We start from the raw sequence: 24,649 nt of genomic DNA on the forward strand, positions 1-24,649 counted from the left end.
TGGAGCCCAGGGAGGTCCCTCGGGTGTTTCAGTCAGTGTCTGATAACAAAAGCTCCCACCAAGCCTCCCTGGAGCATCCGAGGGTCTGGTCCAGTCTCGTAACTACTGAGCCCCAACTTCACTGGACTGCGGTCCCCCGAGCCGCCACCCCGGCTCTGGGCCTGGAATGGGAGGGGGCGGCCAGTTCCTGCCCTCTGTCCTCGTGGCCTGGTCTCAAGCTTCCATTTCTGACTCACCCCGGACTAGCGCGAGGGGGGGGGGGGCGTGTTTGCTGCAGCTGCTGTGATGGGTCACCACAAGCTTCAGTGGCTTCGCAACACAAGATTATTCTCTATCTTTCTGGAGGCCAGAAGCCCCGGCTCCGCACCACTGGGCCCGGGAGAAGGCGTGGGCAGGGCTGGCTCCTCCTGGAGCCCCGGGGCAGAGACCCTTCCCTGCCTTTTCAGCCTCCTGAGCTGCACTCCTTGCAGCCCTCGGCTCCCGGCCCGTCCTGCGTCTCCCAGCCAGCAGCCGGGCATCCTGCTTGGGCCACGGAACCTGCTGCTTCTGCCTGCCTCTCACGGGGCACTTGAGATCACATTTGGGGCCCACCTGGGTAACCCGGGCCCACTCCCCATCTCGAGATCCTCAACATAATCGCGTCTGCGAAGTGCCTTTGTCATCCGCGGGAACGCTCACAGGCCCAGGGGTCCGGCCCTGCAGGTCTTTGGGCCGTAATCAGCCTGCCAGAGGGGGTTAGGGCCTAAGGACTGAGATAGTCTTATGTGGCCGGTCCCACCATGGACTGGCGTGGCCAGTGGCTAACAGTGATTTCTCCTCCTGGGGGCGGCTTTTGAGGGGCCTCCCATGGAGACCCAGCTGCAGCCCGTGATGGGGCTCGATGCTCTCCCAGCTGCCAGCTCTGCCACCCCCTCATTCTAGGCCCCAGCATCCACCCTCAGTTGGGGTGCCAAACCCATCAGGGGTCCTCCCAGTCAAGCCCCACTTGCGGGGTCCTGGGTGGTCTTGGGGAGCTGGGCGCACGTGCCCTCCTACCGAGATTTGCTGCTCACCGCCCACCCCGGCCCCGCGGCTCTCCTGACCCCCTGCAGCGGCTCTGGGCCACGTTGCACAGGGATTCTGGCGCAGGCCAGCTCAGCTCTGCCGCCTGCGAGCCGCAGCCCCTAGGGAGAGCTACTCACCTTCTTGTACCTGACTCGGCACAGAATAAGTACTTTGAAAAACAGAAAATGAGCCAGTCCCCAGGCCCTCAGGCCCCAGAGGACACACACTCAGCTTCAGAAGGGGAGCCCTCCCCCCTCTTGCCTCCAGGCACCTCAGATTTGGGGCGGGGTGGATTCCCCCCCCCCCGCCCCCACTGCACCATTCTGAGGCTTTGAAACCTCAGCTGAAACAGAGCCGGAAAGAAGCGCCTTCTAACATCCTGTCGTCCTGGGGTCTGGGCTGACAGAGCAGGGGGTGCTGGGGGAGAGGCGAGGATGGGCCCTGGGCTGAGCCTTGGCTGCTACCGCCCCCGGCCCTGGCCCTCGGGGGGCTCCAGGATGGCGACGGCTTCTGCAGTCTTCCCCTTATTTTCCCTCAACTTGTTTTTTTTTTGTTTTAACTAAACCTTTAATTTTGAGATGTCTGTAGGGTCACATCTATCTTACCAACTTTGTACATGGAAAACTTTCAAACCCTAAAAAAAGCTGTGAGAATGGCACGACATCCACATGTCCCTCACCTGCATTCACCGATTCATATCTGATGGAGTTCGTGGTTTTTAATCTACTAATCTAATCTAAAATTATCCATAGCTATATAGATACACATAGAGATAAACACAGAAATATGGACTCACTCTGTCCACTAGGAGATAGGAGATATATTTATTATTATTATTTTTTAATTGGAGTATAGTTGCTTTACAATATTGTGTTAGTTTATACTGTACAGCAAAGTGAGTCAGCTATACGTATACATATAGCCCCTCTTTTTTGGATTTCCTTCTCATTTAGGTCACCACAGAGCACTGAGTAGAGCTCCCTGTGCTATACAGCAGGTTCTCATTAGTTATCTATTTTATACATAACATCGATAGTATATACACATCCATCCCAACTCCCAGTTCATCCCACCCACCCCTTTCCCCCTTGGTATGCATACGTTTGTTCTCTACGTCTGTGTCTCTATTTCCCCTTTGTAAATGAGATCGTCTATACCAATTTTTTCAGATTCCACATATATGTGTCAATATATGATATTTGTTTTTCTCTTTCTGACTGACTTCACTCTGTATGACAGTCTCTAGGTCCATCCATGTCTCTACAAATGACCCAATTTCTTCCTGTTTATGGCCGAGTATACAGGAAATATATTTCTAAAAAAACAAATACATATATATATATATAATGAGTTTATACATATATAATGAATTTGTGTGTGTATATATATATATAATGAATTTGTGATATATATATAATGAATTTGTGTATATATATAGATATATGAATGTGTGTATATATATATATAATTTTATTTTATTTATTTTTTTCCTGCCTCTGTCTGCGGAGAGGGCCTGGAAACAATGACACCCCCGTACTGAGGAGCACACCCAACACCAGCTCAGTCCTGGCTTCTAAACACCATCCCCCACTGAAAATACCATCTTCCACCCCTCAGAGACGCCTGGTGCCAGGGCTGCGGCAGAAGTCCTGGAAGAGCATGAACGTACCGTCAGAGAGATGGGAAGAGCTCAGAGAACGGTGGGGATGAGTCAAAAGGACAAGGGGACATCTCGAAGGGGGGTCCCACTGGCCAAATCCGGGACAATGTAAGCATCAAAATTAAATAATAATAGTAATAGATCATAATCCATTGACTAAAATCTGAAAGCATGATGTAACCCTATTGATATAAATGAAGGAAGAAAAACTCTTTTTTTTTACAGAAAAAACCCAATCTGACTTCACGCTGATTCATCCAATACCCGTCCAACAACACAGGGCTCTTCCTCGCCTTCCCATTCCAGGTCCAGGTCTCCCTCCTTCCCTGGAGAGAACCCTGGTTCCAAACAGCTTTGCTGTATTTAGTCGTTTATGGTGTTTCCCACGATACTCACACACCTGTCCCAGAATTACCACACTGATTCCACTGCCCATAGCAAACCTAAGCAAAGGTCAAGATTATTTGCAGTCCTTGTTGACCTTAGGATTGCCATCCCGCTGAAGGTGCCCGCTGTTTAAATCAGAAGAGGCACCTTCTGAACTGGGCTTTGATGGATGAATAGGAGTCTCCTGGGAGGAGAAAGGGGAAGAGAGCACCAGGCAGAGGGCCTCGCATGTGGAAAGGCTGGAGGACGAAATGGACACGTGGGGTGTCCCTCGGCTGTGGCTGGAGTCCGTGTTTGTTCAGACGGTAGGAGAGTAGCAAAGGATGAGTCTGGAGAGCTGGGGGTGGGGGTAGCGGCTTGGAAGGGCCCTGGTTGTCAGGCAAGGAGCTTGGGGTCGATGCAGCAGGCAGTGGGAAGTCACAGGAGGCATCGGAGCTTAGAAACTGTGGAGGAGACATCGGCAAATGCTGGGGGGTGGCTGGGACCGCAAGACACAGTGTCTGAGCTGGGGATGGCTTTGCAGCGTTTCTGCTCTGGATCCTCAGTTTTATCATCTGTAACGTGGGTGCAGGAGGAGGACCCACTCCCAGGGCTGCCCGGGGACTCCCTGGGGTCTGAGGTGGGGCTGCGGCTCACACCCCCTGTTCTGGGACATCTCTGCTTCCTGTTTCTCCTGTCAGGGGAAGTCTCAGTCTCAGCTTCAAAAGCACAAACACGCTCTCAAAACAAAGGAAGACGGTCCTCGACTGCAGAGGAAGCAGGAAGCTGCTGGCCCTGCTCAGAGCCCAGCTGCCGGGGCTCGGGGACAGCGGCATGGAGTCCGTGGCCCTGTACAGCTTCCAGGCCACAGAGAGCGACGAGCTGGCCTTCAACAAGGGGGACACACTCAAGGTAGGGTGGCCAGAGCCGGCTCAGCTGGCCTCGCATGGGATGGGGGGGTGCTTAAAACCAGGGCCCGGACAGCCCCCCAAACAGAGTCCAGTCTCTGGAGGAAGACGGGCCCGGCTTCTCCAGTTATCGAGTCTGTGACTCTGGACAATCCACCTCCACCCTCTGAGCCTCAGTTTCCCCATTTGGGAAATGGGGAGATAGTTAGTGATCCCTCGTTTGGGGGCCATTGTGAGGATTCAAGGAGACATTAGCATAGTGCCTGGCAGGGGTTGATTCAACACCGTTTCCCAGGAAAGAATTTGAAAAGACAGCTGGGGAAAGAGAGAGAGGAAGAGGCAGAGACGGATGCAGAGAGACAGAGAGAGGGTCTTGGGAATTAAGTACACACACTAACCTATCGGGGCTAAAACAACAATGATTAGGGGTCCAGACGAGCTTCCCTGCAGGCAAGAAAGGGGAAGATAAGCCTCAGCACCGCTCAGGTCCCTTGTGTGGCCTCTTGAGGAACACACGCCTTCCGGGGCGACCCAGGCAGATGGGCTCCCGGGCTCTGGCTCTCGGGAAATGTCCCTGCTTACAAGTCTGCATCTGGAAGCAGAGCTCAGGGCCCTGATTTGGGAGGGGCCGTGCCACAAGTCGGGCGCTGGAGCTGCCACCAAGTCACGCTCAGGAAGCCCCTGCCCTTCGCTGGGCCTCGGTCTCTGCACCGGCGCAGTGGGCATGAGGCTTCCAGTCTGAGCCGGGGCCCAGGGAGGGGCAGGGCCCCCGGGTGCTGACCCCGTACAGAGCCCCAGGTCCAAGCTCAGCGGTGCACATCAACGTCCATTTAAGCTGCTGAGGCCCCATTTCACAGGTGACTAAATGGGGCACAGGCAGGCGCCACAGCTTGCCTGGTGTGGGGTCAGAGGTGAACCCCTGTCCTTTGACTCTGGAACCTGTGTTCTGAACCCCGTGACACTGAACAGCTGGGCTAGGTCAGGAGGTGGACGGTTCCAAGAAGAACCGCATCTTTTTGAGGGTGTCCCCCTTCCTCTGTGCTGGGATGCCAGCCCTGGGCCACCCTGAGTGGCTGGTGGGGGGACCTGTGGACGTGTGGCCAGCTGGGGATGGGGCAGGCTTGACACCAGCACCATCTAGCACGAGACTCTTGAGATCCAGGTCTGTTTCAGAGGCCTCATTTGCCAATCCGAGAGCAGTTTGGAGTCTCTAGTTCCAGACTTTGGGGCTTGAGAGGCAGTGGAACAGTGGGGAACTTGGAATGGGGTGACCGGTGGGTTCTACCTGAGGCTCAGAGGGATGAACCAGGGTGGAGGGAGTAGATCCGTGGGGTCCCCCAAGGCAAGTGTTGTAAAAACGGTGACATCCCCGCTTCCCTCCTGGATGCCTGCACTCACCCCTGCCCACCCAAGATTGGCCAAGTTTCCCACTAAGCTTTGATAGAGCGTTGGCCGACTCCTGCTGCGTTTGCTTCTAACCGAGGCTCCTGAGGGCAGGGACATAAAACAGTGCCCGGCACAGGGCAGGCCCTCAGCAAGACACGGGGGTGTCGAAGGAAGGAAGGAAGGAAGGAAGGATTGAAATGTTAGCCGAGACCCCGGCTAAGACCCCAGTGGGACTTGCTCCTTGTGTCCGTGGAGACCCAGGAGGGGACCTTTCAAGGAATGACAGGCCACCGGAGGGGCTGCCTTTTCCTTCCTTCATTCAACAAACCCTTGTCAAGCTCTCGAACACCTGCTCAGCACCAGGCATTGTCCTAAGTGCTGAGGACACAGCAGTGGACAAAGCCCAGGCCCTGCCCTCCCGGAGCGGACGTTCCAGAGGGTGAGTGCCGTCAGGAGGTGACAAATGGGTGGAAGAAATCACCTGGGGAGATGGAATGGAGAGGGTGGGTGGGAGGGAGGGGCAGGGGGACAGCTTTAGATGGGGGGGGGTGGGGTGGCCAGGGCAGTCTCTCAAAAGAGATGACACCTGAGCTGAGATCTGAAGGACGAGCAGGACCCAGCCACGCAAAGAGCCGGGAGAGGGGAGTGGATGGAGAAAATGCAGCAGGCGGGGCTGGGGGCCGTGGGTGGGTCTGCAGTGTGGACTCGCCCTAGCTACCTGCCCAGGGGTGGCACAAAATATCACACAGCCCCTAAGAATGCTCTTTGGGGAGGCGGGTGTTTAACGACGTAAAAAATGCTCGTGAAGCAGCAATGTTAAGTGGCAAAAAGGTAGAATGCAAAGGAACAGGCACAGAGAGTCAACTGACCGATAATCAATAGATATTAGTTTTAGGGATGGGAACTGACATTCATGCGTTGGATTTGTGCCTAGAAAAAAGCACCAGAAAGAATGTCTTGAGGAGCTAGCGGTCAATCCTGGGAGGCATGCTGTGGGCAAGTCACGCTTCCTTGTTCGCACCTCTGCCTTTCCTCACAGGACAGAGATGGGCAAGTGATCCTTCCAGGGCCAGACGTGGAGTTAGGGTCCTTCCTCTCACAGCTGTACAGGGGCCGGGTCAAAGCCTGCCTTGATTTAAGATTTTTCTTTTAATTTAAAAAAATATTAAAAACTTTTGGCCATGCTGCACGGCATGTAGGATCTTAGTTCCCCAACCAGGGCTCGAACCCGTGTCCCCCTAGCATTGGCAGGTGGACTCTTAACCACTGCACCACCAGGGAAGTTCCTAAATAGACTCTTTTCAGAACAATTTGAAATTTACAGAAAAATCGAGACGATGGTACAGAGGAATTCCAATCTGACACCCTGCCCCCCCTCCCCCCGCCCACACACACTCACACACACCCACACGCACACCCTTGGTAACATTTTATATTATTAACCTGGTACATTTGTTACATTAATGGAGCAATATGGATACATTATGATTAAACTAATGACCATATTCAGAAATTTTGATTAATTTTGATTTTTTAACATATTCCTTTAAAATATTCTTTATCTTGATCCCTGACTTTTTTGGAGCTCCCTTAAATTTTGTACCCAAAGTGCCTCCTCACCCATCTCAGACTAGCCCAGGGTCTGATTTCTGTAACCATGAAAATGTGGCTGCGATGTCGCCCCGTGTCCCCTCTCCCTCCCCCGGGCCGGGGACAGCGGGTGGGGCTGGTGGCTGAGCTCCACGACCTGTTCCTTCGTCCCTTCGTGAGCATGTTTCCTGCGCACTGGCTGTGGGCCAGGCCCGGCCCGGCCCAGCAGTGACCGGCGGACATGCAGATCCCGGCCTCTGGGAGCCGGTAAGCTCTTCCAGTCTGAGCTCTGCTCTTAGACGAAAGCCCGGTGGCACGTGGACGCCCTCTGGACAAGGGGCCCCAAATGTCACTTCCCTGGAACAAAGCCCCCCCTCGCCGATGGGCGGGCGTTTCTGGGTGCACAGGACCCTGCTGCGCCCCACTGGAGGAAAGGTGTGGGTGGTGGCTTCACCTCCACCTCCTCACACACAGCCTGGCCCCCAGGACCCAGACTCGGGGAGCCCACGGCCTCTTGGCATTTCCACGGCGATGGCCCGACCCAGCCACCCTGAGCTTCCCCACCTCCTCCCGCAGCTGTTCCGCAGCAGCTGGCGGTCACGACTGCCTGCCCGCGCTCAGGCCCAGAGCCTGGGGTTGTCTCGGCTGCTTCCTCTCTGTCTCGTGTATCCCGCCTGTCAGCCGCTCTGCCAAAACCTACCCCAGATCTGACCACGTCTCAGCAGCCCCAATCCGGGCCCCGTTCACCGCTCACCTGGGCCTGCTCCTCACGGCCCCCTTGTCCCCCCGCTCCAATCCCGGAGTACAAGACCTTCAGGTCCTCACCCTCCCCATTCAACTCACAGCACTGCCCCCCCGCTCAACCGCAGACACAGGGGCCTCCTTTCTGCTCCAGGCACAGAGCTTGCTCCCACCTTAGGGCCTTTGCACTGGCTGTTCCCTCTGTCTTGGACACTGTTCCCCACATCTTCTCATGTCTCATTCCTTCCTGTAATTCGGGCCTCAGCTCATGTGCCACCTCCTCAGAGAGGTCTTTCTTGCCCACCCCCACCTGTCCCCTGTTGACAATCCCCCTGCCCCCAACCAGGCACCTTCCATCTATGTCATCCTGATGTATATTTTCAGACTACATAGCAGAACATTAAATTACCTTGTTTACTTGTGTCCTTCCTGTTTCTTGTCTGCCTCTGCCCACTAAAATGTGACCTCCTGCTTCCTGCTATATCACTGGGCTGGGCACAGCGCCTGGCACGCAGGAGGTGCTCCGTGGCCGCACTGGCCAGGGGACGGCAGCACAAGACAGCACCCAGGAGAAGGGCACTGCAGGGGCACAGCAGGGGCAGGCCGAGGTGTGAGCTTCACCAGGGAGGGTCGGGGATTCCCATGTCTCAGAGGGTCTGGGGGCTTTGAACAATGTTAACAGCAAGAATTCAGCTAATACAACCAATCAGAACATTTCTGGGTCTTTCCTTGGAGTGGAGGTGACAGGAAAACAAAACCAAAACAAAACTGGGATAGATTAGATACGTCACATCCACATGTCCACGCAGGATTTTGCAGGTCACAAAACACTGCCATGTGCCGTGTAGGCCGTAGATGTGCCCGTTTTACAGATGTGGAAACTGAGGCCAGGGCTGCGGAGAGAGTCAGAGGCAGGCAGAGTGGTCTAGAGCCCGAGGTTCCCAAGAATCTTCACTGAGTCTGTGACCCGCAGGCCCTAATTTTCTCATTAAGTTGGGGGAGTTTTTTGTTTTGTTTAGTTTTCAGCAAAAGTTATCCTGAGTCAGCCACCTGCTTCCGGCTGTCCCTGGGGACGCTGGTCTGGCCCAGACTGCAGGGGCAGGAAGGAGGGGCTCAAGGGACCTGGCAGACAGACGAGGGAGGAGCCAGGCCTGGGCCCAGGGGGCAAATCTCAGCTCCTCTTGGTAAAACCAAACCATCTGAGTTGCTGTCCCAGCCTTTGCTCCCATGGTGCTCCCTGCTTGGGCTGCTGATCTGCGTCTGAGTTTTTGTCGCAACCAATATCCCCACTGGGGTTGACCTGACGTGGGGACCTGTCCTGGGACTTAGAGGAGAGATGGCCCCCGGGTTGGGGTCCAGAGACAATGTGGGAGGAGGCATGGGGTGAAGACTGGGGTTGGGGGGCCCCGGTCCTAAGACCTCTGCCGTGTGGCCCTGCTCCCCTCCCCTGTCTGGGCCTGTGTCCTCCTCTGTGAAGTAGCCTTTGGTGAAGGCGGCCTCGGGGGCCGGTGTGAGAAGGGGTGACACACGGCGAGCCTGCCCAGGGAGTGGGGAGGGAGCCCAAGCGTCCTGCTGGCCGCCCTCCCCGCGGCCTCCGCCACCCGCCCGCCCGCCCGTAGCGGCCCCCCGCCCCGCCCAGGTTTCGGTTCCCCTCGGCCCACCTGCAAGGCGACGGGGAGTCTGCGACCCGAGCAGCCAGGCCTCGGCCTTGCGCAGCCCAGAGGCCTCTCGTTTGCTCCCCGGTGTCTGAAGCCCCCGCCTGATCGTCACCCCTGAGCTCAGACGTGAAGCTTGTAAATGCGAGTGACTCCCGTGACCACCGCTTGGCGGGGCCTCTGCAAACCTACCCCCGACCCCTGGCTCCGTGCCTCGTATCAAATGCTGTGGGCCCCCCATGCTCAGGGCCACGGCTCAGGGACTGAGGGGCCCCGGATCTGTCCCCCAGCTCCCGGGGGTCTGGGTGGCACGACCTGAGAGTCCAGCCCCAGCTCCCCGCCCAAAGCTCAACCCATCAACCAAATTCTCCTCTGTGACCCCCGGACCGTGGAATCACCCTGCGACCTCGCTCCCCTCTGGGAAGTGGGCCCCAGGGCTGGTGTGGGCCTTCAGCAGGGGACAGCCGTCGCTACTAGGTGACCAGGTGACCGTGTCTCTCCCGCCCGCAGATTCTGAACATGGAAGACGACCAGAACTGGTACAAGGCCGAGCTCCGGGGTGCAGAGGGGTTCGTCCCCAAGAACTACATCCGCGTCAAGCCCCACCCGTGAGTGGCCGGCCCCACCCCCGCATGTCCGCAGGGCCCCCACCCCGGCCCTGAAGCCAAACGTCCACACCCAGCCTGGCCCAGGCTGAGCTGAGCTGCCTGCAAGTCCTCAGCCCCGCCTCCCGCCATCTGTCTGGGGACCCCCGTCCCTTCCCCGAGCAGAGGTGGGGGACAGACATGTGGGAACTTGTCCCAAGTGGTGGCAGTCAGGGCCAGCCCAGGCCACGACACTGAGGACCTGGGACACCGGAGAGCATCCCAGTAGGGGCCCTGGAGAGGACAGGGCCTTGGGCGCTCAGCCGGCGGGGCCCCTGGCTGCTGTGTGGCCTCAGGCAGACCCCCGCTCTCTCTGTTCCTCAGTTTCCCTATCTGCAACACAAGGAGGGCCGAGGCTCCTCTAAGAGGCCGACTCAGCCCTGTGCCGGGGTGGGGAGTGAGGGGCCATGGAGGGGCGGGAAGGAGGCAGACCTGTGGGCAGGGGAGCTGGACATGGGCCGAGCAGAGTCTGGGACAGGGCAGAGCAGGAGTCACGAGGAGCCCAGGTGTCCTCGGGCTTGGGACCAGCTGGCCCAGGGAAGCCCCCGCGTCAGGCTTCCAACGCTGAAAGCCCTGTTCTCAACCCCGGAACAGGCCTAAGTGGCCAAGAATCTGGGAAAAACCAACTGGATATTCATGGAGTGGTGGCTGAAGTAGCCCCAAGTCACAGTCGCTCACTCGGTCATTCGCCAGACACTGGCCACTGCCTGAGGGGACCCACCTGGGTGATGCTGGAGACACGTGATGAGATGCTGGGGTCAGAGCAGTCGTGTCCTGTGGAAGAGACAGGACATAAAGAAACTATGACAAGGGAAGGCAGTCCGCATCGAGATAATTAACCAGGGAGGGCTTCTCAGAAGAGGTGGCAACAAGTGAGGTTTTGAAGCATGTGTGTAGGAGTTAGCTAAGGAGAAAAAGAGAAGGGCGTTCCTGGGAGCGCGAACAACGGGAACTCCTGGCAGTGGGACCGGCAGGAGGGCCTCAAACGCCCGGCGGAGGGTGGTGGGAGCCATGGAGGCATTTGAGCCAGGTGGGGAGTGGTACTCCTGCAGAGGTGAAGGCAGGTCAGGGCCCGTGTGTGGCTGTGGGGTGGAGGGGAGGGAGGTGCAGGGCCTGGAGGTCATTTCCTCTTTATCTGTCTTCAAGTTATTTCCAAAGCTGCCACCACCTCGGACTTCCTGTGTTGGGCAAGGACCCGACCCACCCAGGTCCCCTGCCTGGTCTCCAGGCCCGCAGGGTCCCTCTGGGCTGTGTGACCTTGGGCAGGGGCCTGTCCTCCGGCCTTAAAGACTTTCTGTCATAAAGGGAGAGAGACAGCGAGAACCTGGCCAGGGCCAGGCCAGCAGAGGACACGGGGGGAGCGGGAGCCTCCAGGTGGAGGCTGTGAGTCGGTGAAGGCCAGGAGGTTGGGAGGTGGGAGGCCGCTGAGAAGCCTAAGCAGAGGCTTCTGTTTGCTCAGGAGGAAAGAAAAGCTGATAGATTTTGGGGCCACGCCTGTCGGGGCAATGCTGGTCGTTCAGGCAAGCCTCCACCAGGGCAGCTGGGAGCCATGGAGGGTTCCAGTGTCCGATGGCCCTGGGCTCCCTGGGGCTGGCTCTGGCCACTTGTGTCTGAGACAGAGTAGGGATGGGGGACAGGCCCCATGCCCACCTGCCTGAGGCCGTGCCCAGATGCATCCTTGGCTAACCTCAGCCCCTGCCCTGGCCCCGAAATAGCAGTGGGGAAAGTCCAGCTCTGTGCCTGACTCAGCCCGTTGGGCTCCAGGGTGTGGGTCGGGGGCAGGGCAGGGGTCCCAAGGGGCCTCGTGTCTACACCAGGCCACTCCTTCCCTGAGCTCCACCGTCACCTCCGCCTGCCCAGGGAGCCCATGGAGGGGGGGGCGTGATGCAGACCAGCTGCTCCCAGAGCCTCTGGGCCTCATGGGCAGGGGTCACCAAGGCACCTGACGCAGCCACGTGGCCGGTGGGCGTTAAGAAGGGCTTCCTGGAGGAGGGCGCGGTCTGCTGGGCCTGGGAGGTAGAGTAGAAGTTTGCTGGGAGGGCCGCAGACAGGCTAATGGGTGACACATGGGAGGAGTTCACAGCAGCGGCGGTGAACACCTGCAGGCGGCAGCGCCCTACTCCTCCCAAGGGCCCTGCGAGCTGGGTGTTCTCATCACGGTCTTGTGGGCAAGGAGGTGGCGGCACAGAGAGGTTGAGTGGCTTGTCCAGGGTCACGCAGCTGGCAAGAGGCAGGGTGAGATTTGCCGCCAGTGCTGTGGGCCCCGGCTGTGCTCACTGGGAGGGGACGGGGGAACCGTAAGAGCAGCTGGGGGAGGGGGGTGGGCTGGGGGAGAGTCGGAGGCCAGAGACTGGCGGAGCAACTTTTGGGGATCCCTGCCCTTCCCTGGGCCTCAGTTTCCACGTCATTACAATGGGGACTAATTGAGGCGTCCACGCGTGGAGCGAGCTGTGCTCTGGGACGTCGGGAGTGCTGTTCTCCCGCACTCTGTACCCGAGCCACCGAGGACCTGGTAGGGGCAGGGCGGGCCTCCTCGAGGCTGCTGTTGCAAAATCCTTTGAGGGTGACAGCCGCCCACACGCTGATGCCTCCTGTGGAGTTTTGTGGGTTCTTTGGAAACTCCCACGCAGGGCCCTGTTGGACCCCTGCTCCTGCGGCAGCACTGCACCTGGGTCCTGCCGGGGGGCTCCCCGGAGGAGCACCCTTCCGGGGCCCCCTGAGCTCAGCCTCGCCTTCGAGGCCTCATCCGGGACTCCCAGACTCCAGAGACCCAGGCCGAGCTCTCGGAGGTTCCCTGGAGCCCCGCCTTCGGCCCCCACCTCCACTGCCTCCCCTCCACCCGCCCAGAGAGGGGCCCAGGGTCCCCCACATTTTGGGGGGCAGCGATGGGCTAGAACCTCACTTCTGGGTGGGGGGGGGGGCTCTGAGATACCATGTCAGGACCAGGACTTTATTTCGGACTGGAAAGCGGGCAGAGAGGGAGCCGGTGGCACTGCCACTACTGGCGGCCCCGGGCGACGGGCTCTCCCTGTGGCCAGAACCCGGGAGCCGGCACCCGAGCTGAGCTGCATGTTTGTCCTCCTCCCCTCAGTCATCACTTGAGAATATCCGGGGCCCAACCTGCCCCGCACACAGGCCAAGCACGTTAGTAAAAAGCCCTCGGAGGAACTGCAAGGGCTCACACGTGGCTGGCAGGTGGGGTTACCGGCAGGACCCGGTCTGTGTGCACCTGAGCCTCTGTGCTGGGCCTGGAGGGCTCGCTGTCAACATCCTGATACAACAGGAAAAGTTCTGCCTCACATCCGCCCGGGGCCACGCTCAGACTCAGGAAGCTCGGTTGAAGGAGGGAAGGGAAATTGTACAGGGAAGGGAGGCTCCGGCGGCCCTCAGCACCAAGGTCCCACCGTGAGACTCCACCTGCTCTGGGCCTCAGTTCCCCCACCCGAACCATTAAGGGACTGGGCTCAAATCCGGGGACCGAGAAGCCAGCCAGAGACCACCTGGATCCTCCGAGGGTGGGCGAGCCCCAAAGAGCACAGTGGGCAGGGCTGGAAGAGAAGCTGGATCCCAGCCTCTCACCCCTAGGCCCTGCCAGACTCTCAGCATTTACAAGGCACCTTCTGTATACCCAGTTCTGTTTGGTCAGAGAGAAAAGGGACTTGAACCTGTGAGAAAAAGTCCAGGTGGCCTCAGTTTGTGCATCTGTGAAACGGGTACAGGGAGAGACCCTTCCTCACCAGATCAAAGCTGCTATTTTTTTGGGGGGGGGGGTCATCTTTTAAAATATTTTTTTACTTTTAAGAATCTGAAATGGAAAAGCCCAGCTGGGGTTGGCTGGGTTGGGGTTCACCGAAGTGTGTGTTTGCCTGGTGTGGTGGGAAATGCTTGGGCTCAGGAGCCAGAATGCTGGGACTGGGCCCAACTCCTGCCTTTCACAGCGCATGACCTTGGGTGCGTGACCTTGGGCGCATGACCTTGGCCTCTCTGGGTAAAGTGGGTGCCGTCGTATTTCCTGTGTCTCGGAACTGCGGTGAGGACCTGGCAGTGTTGGGTGCCTGGCATAGGGGCAGGGTAGCCTGGCCTCCCCCGCCCTCACCTGCCCCCTCTCTGCAGGTGGTACTCGGGCAGGATTTCCCGGCAGCTGGCAGAAGAAATTCTGATGAAGCGGAACCACCCGGGAGCCTTCCTGATCCGGGAGAGCGAGAGCTCCCCAGGGGAGTTCTCTGTCTCTGTGAAGTGAGTTCTGACCCGGGGTGTGTGGAGGAGGGTGGCCAGGGACAGGCCTGCAGGGTGTGGAGGGAACGACAGATGCCTGGAAGCAGGCGACCCTCTGGGGGTCGGGGATGATGCAGACCCCAGGGTGTGGCCCGGAGCTGGAGGATTCGACGCAGCTTGGGCTGGCTGCAAGGCCTCGAGTGCTGGGCTGAAGGGTCGGTCGGCCATTGTTCCATGAGCAGCAAGTCACCAGGGGAGGTTGATGTGGTGGGACTGGGGGTGGGAGAGCAGCAGGGCACCCAGGGCAGGTGTCCAGGATGTGCTCCGGACAGGGTTCCCCTGTGTGTTACACAGTTGACAGGATGGACCCTGGCGCCAGGCTGCTTGGGTTCAGATTCTGGCTCTGCCATTTCCTGACTGTGTGACTTCGGGCAAGTCCCTTAACCTCTCTGTGCCTGTTTCCTCACATGTAAAATGGGTTATTGCAAAGAACATATGAGTCATTCTATTTAGAGCCATCAGAGTAGTGGCTGGCACGGAAGCAGGGTGGCAGCCTCTGGGCAGCTCAGAACCCAATCCCAAAGGTCACAATCGGGCAGTGGAGGAATCCAGGCTGGAAGGAAGGGGCAGGAACCGGGGTCGGGGGTGAAGGGGTCAGGGCCCCAGCTGGTCTCTGTCCTTCCTACTCCCAGCGCCTGGAACGGTAGGATCTAGGTGCAGCAATTCAAGGAATTGTCACTGAGCTACATGCCACGTGCCAGGCTGTTCTAGGGACTTGGGAAATGACAGTGAAAAAAAAAACAAAGTCGCTGCCCTTTGGGGTTTATGTCTTAGTGGGGGAGACAGACTGAACAAATGAAAAAAGGAGACAAATGAATATAGCAGGAGCCAGTGGGCAGGGATCTGAACCTGGCAGTGGAAGCCGCCTGGGGCCGGGGAGTGGGGATCCGGGAGGAGAGGCTTCCAGGCAGAGGGAACAGAAATTGCAAAGGCCCTGGGGTGGGAATGCGCCTGGGGTGAGTGGGGCAGAGCCAGCAACGGGGGGTCACAGCCAGAGAGATGGGCCTGACAGGTCCCGATGGGAAACCCCAGGGCAACAGGGCCCTGCAGAGGGTCCCGAGCAGGGGAGATGGGTTTGACGCCTCTGGCTGGGGGGCGGGGGGAGGCCCTGGGAGGAGCCGGGCGGAGCCGATGGCGCTGGGACTGGGGTGGGGAGGCGGCGTGGGTCTGTGAAGCGGGACCACCGGCAGCACCACCGTCGGGTGGCTGTGGGCACTGGCGCGGCGAGGCTGCCGGCCGGCCGGAAGGGGCGGGGTGCGCTCGGGGCAGCGTGGCCTCTGGGAAGCAGTGGCTGCTTGAGGTGCTGTGTGGCCCCGCTCGCGTGTCCCCTTTCCTGGAACTGGAATGCTTCACAGCCAGTGGCTGGCCGATTTTCTAAAGGATAAATGAACACAGGGTGGCTTTGATGGGTAAGGTGGGGGAAGTCCAGAGCCGGGCTCAGGGGGATCCCCACAAGGCAGCCACGGACTGGGGGGTGGGGGGGGAGAGGGCTCCTGGCTCCAACCAGCCTGGGCCTGGAGGCTCCTGGCTGCAGAAACGTATCCCAGGGGAGGCCTTGCCCGTCCTTTCTGTGAAGAGCTCGTGGTGTGTGGTCAGCACACCGGAGCCCTGGGAGGTGGGCGTCTCCCCTTCCGGGCCAGGAGGCACCTCGTTGGGGGGACCACCAAGGTCAGGAGGGCTGCTGGGGGTGGGTGATCCCACATCCCGGGGGTCACAGCCCTCACCCGCTCCTCTCCAAGCTTTGTCATCAGCCATGGCTTTTCTCACTTCCGTTTCCCCTGGGAACAGGCTGCCATCCCGACCGACGGCAATGGCTCTCCTCCTCTTTGAGCCCCTCTTCCTCCATCTTAAAAATGGGGGCGCTGCTAGTGGGGGCGGTGGGAGACACCAGTTCATGGCCCTGACCTCCCACCCCGATGGTTGATGGTCGTGGGCGTCTGGAGCCCCTAGCTCGCCCCTCCCTCCACAGCCCAGCGGGTCGCCCACAGAAGCAGGAAGTGGCGGTTTTCCCTGTGCCGGATCCCAGGGCCTGGCATCTCTTGGGAATGGTGCCAGCCGGGCGGGCTGTTCTGGCCTCTAGTGGCTCCTGGAATCAGCTCCAAAGCCCAAGGTCACCCAGCATGGCCAGCGAGCCGATCCCATGGCCTGAACGTCCGTCCACCATGGGTGCCCCGGCGTCCTGCCCTCTCCTGGCGTCTCCCTGAGCGTGCAGCCCCGCCGCGCCCCGCACAGGGTCAGCCCAGCCAGCTCAACCCGTGTATATATGTGTGTGTGTGTGTGTGTGTGCGTGTGTGCAGGACAGGGGAAGAGTCCCCGAGGGAGTGGGGGCCCGGGGTCTCCACGATGCCTGACTGAGGGAAGTTCAGTGGCAGCAGACACTCCACAGGGTGGAGGAAGTGACATCTGAGCTGGGCCCTGAAGCATGAGTAGGAGTTTGGTGCACAAAGAGGGGAGAGGGGATGCCAGGCCCAGGGAACAGCATGTGCAAAGACCCAGAGGTGGGGCGGAGAGAGGTGGGCTTGGACAGCAAGGCATTTGTCTGACCGGGAGGGGAGACAGGCAGTTCTGGAGAGCCAGCTCCAATGCTACCTTGGGAAGGGGTCTGGGAGTGTCCCTCTGAGAAACCCCAGCACATGCCCCCTCCCCCCCACACCCCAGGCACCCTGGCCAAGCCCCCTCCCCCAGCTCAGAACCAGAAACTTGGGCCCCAGGGCTCTGGTGTGCACACAGGACCACCAGGTGGCGCCCTCCAGCCTCAGTTTCGTCCCCCAGGGCCGGGACCGTGTCCTGCCCCGACTCTGATCCATCGTCTCTTAGGGGGGCCTTTCAGGGCCCTTGGAGGACCACTGGGCAGGGATCAGAGCAGGAAACAGACTCAGGGCAGCTAGGAGGGGGGCTTTTGAGCAAGAATCTCAGCTCTGGTACTTCTCCTGTATAACCCTGGGCAAGGTACCCCAGCCTGTTTCCTCGTCTGTAAAATGAACATCTATGTAAGGTGCTTAGTGTGATGCTGGCACACAGTGAGTCCTCCCCAAATGCCAGCTATGTAATCATCATCATGTTGACCCTCCCAGGGCCACACCGTGCCTCCTGGCCCACGCCCCAGGGTCCCGGGCTCTTAGAGAAGGGCCAGTGGCCACACGGGGGCGGGGAGCCCAGTTCTCGTCCTGGCCTTGCCCTGGACCTGCTGCGTAACCTCAGCAGATTCCATCCCCCTCGGCTGTAACATCCTCATCTGCCACGTGGAGATAGTAGCCCTGGAGATCATGAAGTCCAGTGACCCGATGGCCACCCTTCTGGGTGACGGTCACGCAGATCTGTGTGTGAGAGCATTTCTGTCCTCGCTGGCTGCGCTCCTGGGGACTCTGACCCCGTCTGCGTGGCATCTCCTGCACGCTCATGCCAAGCCTCATAAAGCTGTCAGAGGTGGGGTTTACGGGCCTTGTTCTGCCTCACGGAGTGATGGTGGCCACGGCTGGCTGCCCTTTACGAGTTTACAGGGGGCTGTCCCCCTCCACCTCTGGGAGCATGTCTGAGCTGGTGGCCAGTGGGCCGGGGCAGGGGCGCACCGCCTGGGCTGTGTTACTTTTGCCCCACACTCTGCTCCAGGCTGCTGTGGGCTTCTTTGTCAGAAATGATGGTTTGCTCCCAAGTGAGATGTTTTACTTCTTTTCAGGCCAGGGGTGCCCTGGAGTCAATGGTGTGTTTGCTCTGCTGCCCTGGTCGCTGAGCCCCTACTGTGCGCCAGGCCCTGTGCCTGGTGCTGGGGATTCAACCTCCAACAAATCGGACGAAGCTCCCTGTCCTTTAGGCACTCACGTTCTACTGGGGTGACTGACAATTTTATACATGTATGTATGTATGTATGTATGTATGTATGTACGTATGTATGTGTATATATATAATTTTCTAAACGATTAGTAAAATATATAAAATCTTTGAAGATGATAAAGGCTCTTGGGAAAATGAAGCAGGAAAGAATGGGGGGGGCACAACTTTATGCCCTCAAAGACAGGGAGGAAGTGACCCTGGAAGCCCAGTGTGCAGGTAAGGAAACAAAAGCTCAGAGACGTGCAGTAACTTGCCCAAGGTCACACAGCCAGAAACAGTGGAGCTAGAGCCCACTGACCCTCTGTGACCTGAAAGACCAGGTCTACCCTTCCACTCTTCTTCCCTGAGGCCTAAAGACCCAGGAGGAGTCTGTCTCCACTGGCAGTCCCAAGGTCAGTTGGAATCTATCTCATGTCGGCTGCTGGACAGGGAATCCACCCCCTCCCTTTTCACAGACGGGAAAACTGAGTCTAGAGAAGGGCCATGCCTAACGGAGATCATCCAGCGGGCAGTTAGCACCCTGGCCTCCACCCGGGGGTCCACAGGCCCTGATTGGGGATGGGGGGTGGGGTGCTGGGGCTCCTGACCTTACCCCAGCCTTGTTTATCCTCCCTGGGCTGCCACTGTCACCTCTGCTGCTGCCGCCACTAAGCCAGAAAAACCTGCTGGGCAGGACCGGTGGCTGCTAGCATCAGGCCTTTCATCCTTGGGGTCTTCTGACAGCCCAGGGGCCAGGCCCAGCCCTCATCCCCCTGGGTAGGTGGACATGGGGGTCACACATAGAGACAAACACACCCATGGCGGCTCAGAGAGGGATGTACACGTCCGGTCCCTCCCACAGAGCAGGGAGGGACACACGCACACACCCCAGGCTCTGCCCACTGTGGTGCACCAGCTCCAGGTGCCCCCTCTTCTGGCCGCACCCGGGCCAGCCCACCGCCCCGTGCCCAGGTCTGCCCTTCCCTCCAGCTCAGGAGGGCTCACCCCACAGGGCCGTCCCTCCTCGCTCAGGGGCCATCTGGACTCAGACTCGGGCCTGGGGAGGCGGGAGACAGGCTGGCTAGGAGAGAGAGAGACTGCCCAAGTGCTGGGTCCTCAGGCCTGTCACATGGAGGCGGGTCACTGGTCAGGCCAGGGGCTGGCGCAGCAGGACGGCCACACCCGCTCACAGATGCAGCAGCCCAGCTGGGCCCCGCTCTCCCACCACGAGCCACGCACTGGCTTGGGGGCTGGACTACGAGAGCGTCCCAGGTTTGAGAATCTGCCGATTGTCAGGCTGCAAGGTTCTAGACCTCCTGGGTCCCTTGCCCCCTCCCCAGGTCTCGCCCCCTGACCTGGGTGTGATCAGGGAATGCTCCCTTCCGGGTGACCCTCTGGGTAAGATAAGCTTTTGAAGATAAACTTCAAACACCAAAGTGTTCAGGGTTGTGCTCATTTGGGGCTGAGATCTTTTCAAGCCTCCCACACTCTCGTCCGCCTCTTACCCAGAGGATGGGGGCCGCCCGCACCCCGGGCTTCTTCTCGGGGCCAGCACGGAGTCAGGGCCTTCTGCCTCCCAGAATACGGTCCAGGGACCGGAAGAACCCTGAGCCCGCCGGAACAGGGCACTAGGGAGACCCAGGCTCGGGGGCGGCCTCAAGGGCCAAGGCTGCAGCAGGCCAGACGGGGCGGGAGGCGCCTGCCTGCCCATCCTCCTCCCATCCCGGGACATGGACACGCACACCCCACAGCCGACAGCGTGGCGGCCTAGTCACCTGGGAACAATGCCTGCTGACGGCACACGAGCGGCTTTGCCTCGGGCTGGGGATGATGGCTGTGCCTGGTCACAGAGTCTCAGGCCTTCTCTGGCCTCAGTTCTGTGGATGGAGCTTGCTGCCCTGAGAGTGGACGCGTGTTAGAGGGGCTGGGACCACAGCTCAGAGCCGGGAGGGGAGGGTCCAGGAAAAGTGCAGCCCGTGAGCACTGACCCCTCGGGCCATGCTGCTTCGCCCCTGAGCCCAGCCTCTCCCGACTGGGCTAGAGCTGGGCCGCCTCCCGTCTCCCTGCCTTTGGGTGTCTGTGAGCAGCGGGTTACAGGCAGGCTGTACATGGGGCCGAGGAACCCAAGGAGTCCCCGGACTCTGACTGAGGGCATCTGAGGCAGCTCGCAGAGGTTGGGCCATTTTACGCGGGCCTTGAAGCATGAGTAGGAGTTTGATTCAAGAAGAATTTGGAAGAAATAGTGTATGCAGAAGCCTGGAGGCATGCTTGAAAGTGGAGAGAGAGGTTCTGTGTGGTTTGGATCCTTGACTTGGGCAGGGTGGGAGGATTCCCCCCTCCTCCCATCCCAGACACACACACAGAACAGAAGGTATTTACCTGGAACAAACCTCTCTCTATCTTAAATCTTGCATCTTAACCTTTAACAAGGCAGCACACCAGTCCCAGGGCTGATAGGTGGAGGAAGTGAGCCACAGGCAGGGATGGGCAACTGGGGGGATGGACACCATACTCCTGTCCACGCCCTAGAAACACTTGGACTGTGGGCCTGCAGGAACTCAGGCTGCCCCAAGCCTGCACAGCCCGTCCTGGCCTGGAACGTGCCGCGTGTTCCAGGCAGGTCCCTCTGCCCTGCTGGCCCGTCTGGCAGACGCAGGCTATCCCTTCCACCGGGCTGGAAGGCACTTGGTGGTGGTGGGTTGCAAGGCTGGGCAAAGGCTGGGAGAGGAGGCATCAGAGAGTACTTGAAGGAAATGAGGTTGGACGTGTCATCAGAGCCAGAACTGGAGACTGAGGTGTTAAGATTTTGCCCTGAGGGCAATGGGGAGCCATAGAAGGTTCTTGAGGTGGGAGTGGATGTGGGGCAGGGAAGGACAGGAAGCATCCCACAGGCCTGAGCTCCTCTCACACCGGCAGGATGGTCTTAGGACTCACCCCTCAAGGGACTGTAAGGGCTGGGAGGGGACGAGGTGGGGGAGGGAGAGGAGTGTTGAGGCTGGGGGACGTTGGAGAGAAGAGATGCTGTCTGACCACCTCTCAGAGGAACCATTTAATGTTGCCAGTACACGAGCACTTCCCCAGAAGGGAGGTATTATGAGGAAACGGAGGTTCAGAGAAGTTAAGTGATTTGCTTAAAGTCACACAGCAAGAAAGTGGCCTGGTCCAAGGCCCACATCCTTTACTCCACACTCCACTGCCAGGTGGGGACTCACCGCGTCTTTCACGGAGCCGGTCAATGGGGCCTGGGACCCCCCCCCTCCCCACCTCCTCTCCTGACTCCAAGCCTCACCTGGAGAGCAAAAGGCCTGGTTCCGGGGGGCAGGGATGGGGGGAGGGCCCAGCCGCCGTGGGCCCCTCTGAGGTGGTCTGTGTCCTCCCCCCTAGCTACGGGGACCAGGTGCAGCATTTCAAGGTGCTGCGTGAGGCCTCGGGGAAGTACTACCTGTGGGAGGAGAAGTTCAACTCTCTGAATGAGCTGGTCGCCTTCTACCGGACCAGCACCATCGCCAAGAAGCGGCAGGTCTTCCTGCGGGACGAGGAACCCCTGGACAAGGTGGGTGAGTGGGGCGGGCGGGCGAGGGGGCCTCTCCGCAGGGGCCCGACGCCCCCTTCCCACATGGCAGGAGGTGGGTCCAGCCCCGCTTCTAAAATTCTGTCCTGGGCATTGCAGGAGACAAGCAGGGCTGGGAAAGGGGAGGCGGGGAAGGAAGGGAAGGAGCAGGTGGAAACTCCCCGGGCAAACTGAGCCAGCCCGTTCTCAGCCAGGAGCAGTGCGGGCACCCGGCAGGTGCTCAGTGGTTGTTTGTTGAATGAGTGAAGGTACTGACACCGGCTGAGCCTCCTGGGAGCCTCCTGGTCCCCACGTACAGGTAGGACACTGAGGCTCAGGGAGTGACGTGACTACCCGAGGCCACCTGCCGGGTGGGGTCCGCGCGGGCTTCTGCTCCGGAGGAGTCGGCCTGGGGTGGGGCGCGGGGCAGCGTGAGCGCTCGTGGGCAAGGTCCTGGCCGGGTGGAGCGGGGTCCGGCCGCCCCTGGTCCTCATAGTAACAGCGATTTGCCAGCCAGCTCTTTCGTCCAGGGGCCCCGGGGACCAGCTCTCACTCTCATTAGGATGACGACACCAGCCAGTGCGCTTATTGGCCCCGACGTGCTGTTTTGCTTGGGAGGGGGTGTCGGCAAGGCCTGGGGCTGGAGGTCGGGACCCTGGACAGCCCAGTGAGCTTGAGCTCTGCAGAGGACGGGGAGCACGGCCGTGGCCAGGGCCTGGGGAGGGGCTGCCGGGCTGCGGCTCCAGTCCTGCCCGTTCCTAGACTCCGCCGCCTCGCCGTGTGTGGCCTTAGGGCCGGCTCATCCCTCACCTGGGCCTCAGTTTCCTCTCGGTCCAGTAGGGTGAACCCTGGGATCTGATATGTCGGGGAGTAAACAGTGTCTCAGGAGGAGCCCCTGCCCCTGCCACGCACCCTCCGTCCCATCAGCGCACTCGGCCTGCCCCTGGGGGCCGGGCCGGCTCTGAGCTCAGTCTCAGGGACTTTTCGCCCCAGTCCCCACTGGGCCTGCCTCTCAGACCTCCATCCCCTCCCTTCGCTGCCTGGGCCAGCTCTGCCCTTGGAAAGTGTGAGGGGGCCAGGATGGAGCTGGGGGCCGCCGGAGGGCTCCCCAACACCCACCGCCTTGCTCTGGCCTGGCCCTGGGGTCACCGGCCCTGCAGGGCGACTCCAGAGCTGGCTCAGTCCCCTGGGACCCACGCCCCCTCTTCCTTCCTGGGCAGAGAACCGCTAATTAGCCTGTCCGTGATCCTATGGCCCGTGCCGGATAAGATTCCGCAGGCTTGGGGCAGAGAGCCTGGTGGGCAGGCAGGGCCGGGGCGCTGGGTGTGATCCTCATGGCGCCAGGCTCACGTGCCAGCAGGGGGCCCTCGTCCAGCTACCATCCGAAGGGGGGTGGGTGGGCAGGGAACCAAGTCCCCCAGAGGGCAGGGGCTCACCCAAGGTGACCCTGGGGCATAGATGAGACTGGAACCAGGCCTGAGAGAGGGAAGCAGTGTAAAGTGACATCCTTGCCCTCGAAGCCTGGCCAAGGGCAACAGCAGTGAACTGCTCGTAGCTACGCGTCACTTTATAGTTTATAAGGCCTGTTCCTGTGGTTCTAGGGCCTGGGGTCAGAAGTTACCATGGCTGCTGCAGAGTCAGGAAAGAGACCCCGAGGCGGGCAGGGACCTAACCAAAGTCCCATGCTGAGGCCCAGGACTCAGGTCCCTTGACCACTGGCCCTGTGGTCCCGACTGGGCCGCCAGGACACTGGCTGTGCCCTGTGTAGACACAGGGTCTGTGCCGCAGACATGCAGGGGCGGGCAGCGGGAGGCCCACGGGTGGGGTGGCCATCGTCTGGACCTGGATACAGAGCTGAGTTCAACCCCAATTCTGCCCGAAAGACCCCTCTCCACCTGTGGGAAATCGCTTATCTTGGGGCCTCCGTGGGGACAGCCCGGCAGGGGCTCCTGAGGAACCCCACTGACGGCTCCCTCTCCTCGCAGCCGCCCCGGGCCTGCTTTGCCCAGGCCCAGTTTGACTTCTCAGCCCAGGACCCCTCCCAGCTCAGCTTCCGCCGTGGTGACATCATCGAGGTCCTGGAGCGCCTTGACCCCTGCTGGTGGCGAGGCCGTCTCTGCGGGCGCATCGGCTTCTTCCCGCGGAGCTACGTCCAGCCGGTGCACCTGTGACCCAAGTGGGCCCAGGGGCAGAGCCAGTGGACCGGCCATCCACCGGGCACTGAGGTCCAGACAGAGGACACGGGCACCCCCAGCCCAGGGCCTTGGACTGGAACGTGGGCCTCCTGACTGTCCGGCCGGCCTCCTGTGCTTCATGTCAACTGGGACGGGCCCAGCGCGCCGGAAAGACCGCCGCATTCAGGGCCCGTAGGCTAGGGGAGCTCCCGGGCCTCCGCCGGCCTCTTCCCATCGGCTATCACCTGTGTGATGTCACAGGGTGGCCGGCAGGGCCCGCCCACTCCAAACACCAATGGCACCACCCCCAGGGAGGGCTGAGGACCCCTGGGTTCCACCCGCTGGGGGCTCAAGCCAAGGAACCATGGGCTGAGTGGGTGACCACCCGCTGGGCCTGCCCTCCCCTCCATCCAAAAGCCCCAAAGGCTGGCTACTGGGGAGGTGGCCAGGGCCCCGCACACCTGTGCCTGGACTTGCTGGACAGACTCGGAGACTTTGGGCTCCACCTGGGATCCAACGCCCCTGCCCACCACAGACACTTTGGGGGAGGCTGGAGGCCCTGAGGGAGGGCGGGCAAGGGTGCACGAAACGGAGGCTGCTGCTCTTCTGCTGGCCCCGCGGGATGGACGAGCTCTGAGGGGCCAGCCCTGGACGTGGCCACCTGGGAGACATAGCTGCACCTGCCCTTACTCGTTCAGGCCCAGGTTCTGCCCAGACCAGGGCCTCGGGAAGCGTGGGGGACTACAGGCCAGGTGGGGAGTTGGGGCCAGAGCTGGGCTCTGAGGGCCAGCGGCATCCAGAACGGGGCGGGCAGCCTCGGTGGAGCCCCAGCTTGAGGAAAGGCAG

General features: G+C 60.1%; 1 protein-coding gene across 3 annotated transcripts; it reads left to right on the forward strand.

The window, feature by feature from the left end:
• The first annotated feature begins 692 nt into the window (after positions 1-692).
• On the forward strand, positions 693-23,927 carry GRAP (GRB2 related adaptor protein). Of its 3 annotated transcripts, XM_082374165.1 has the most exons (5): positions 707-3,982; positions 9,861-9,958; positions 14,108-14,230; positions 21,464-21,632; positions 23,615-23,927. In XM_082374165.1, the coding sequence occupies exons 1-5, from the start codon at positions 3,905-3,907 to the stop codon at positions 23,798-23,800; spliced, it is 654 nt and encodes a 217-aa protein (XP_082230291.1). In that variant the 5' UTR covers positions 707-3,904; the 3' UTR covers positions 23,801-23,927. The 3 variants fall into 3 exon arrangements, with proteins under 3 accessions (XP_082230292.1, XP_082230290.1, XP_082230291.1); XM_082374164.1 differs by having other exon boundaries at positions 699-3,982; positions 21,464-23,709; XM_082374166.1 differs by lacking the exon at positions 14,108-14,230 and having other exon boundaries at positions 693-3,982; positions 21,464-23,709.
• Positions 23,928-24,649: the final 722 nt, after the last annotated feature.

The sequence above is a fragment of the Balaenoptera borealis genome (assembly GCF_965194805.1).
Source record: "Balaenoptera borealis genome assembly, chromosome: 20".
Taxonomy (NCBI): domain Eukaryota; kingdom Metazoa; phylum Chordata; class Mammalia; order Artiodactyla; family Balaenopteridae; genus Balaenoptera; species Balaenoptera borealis.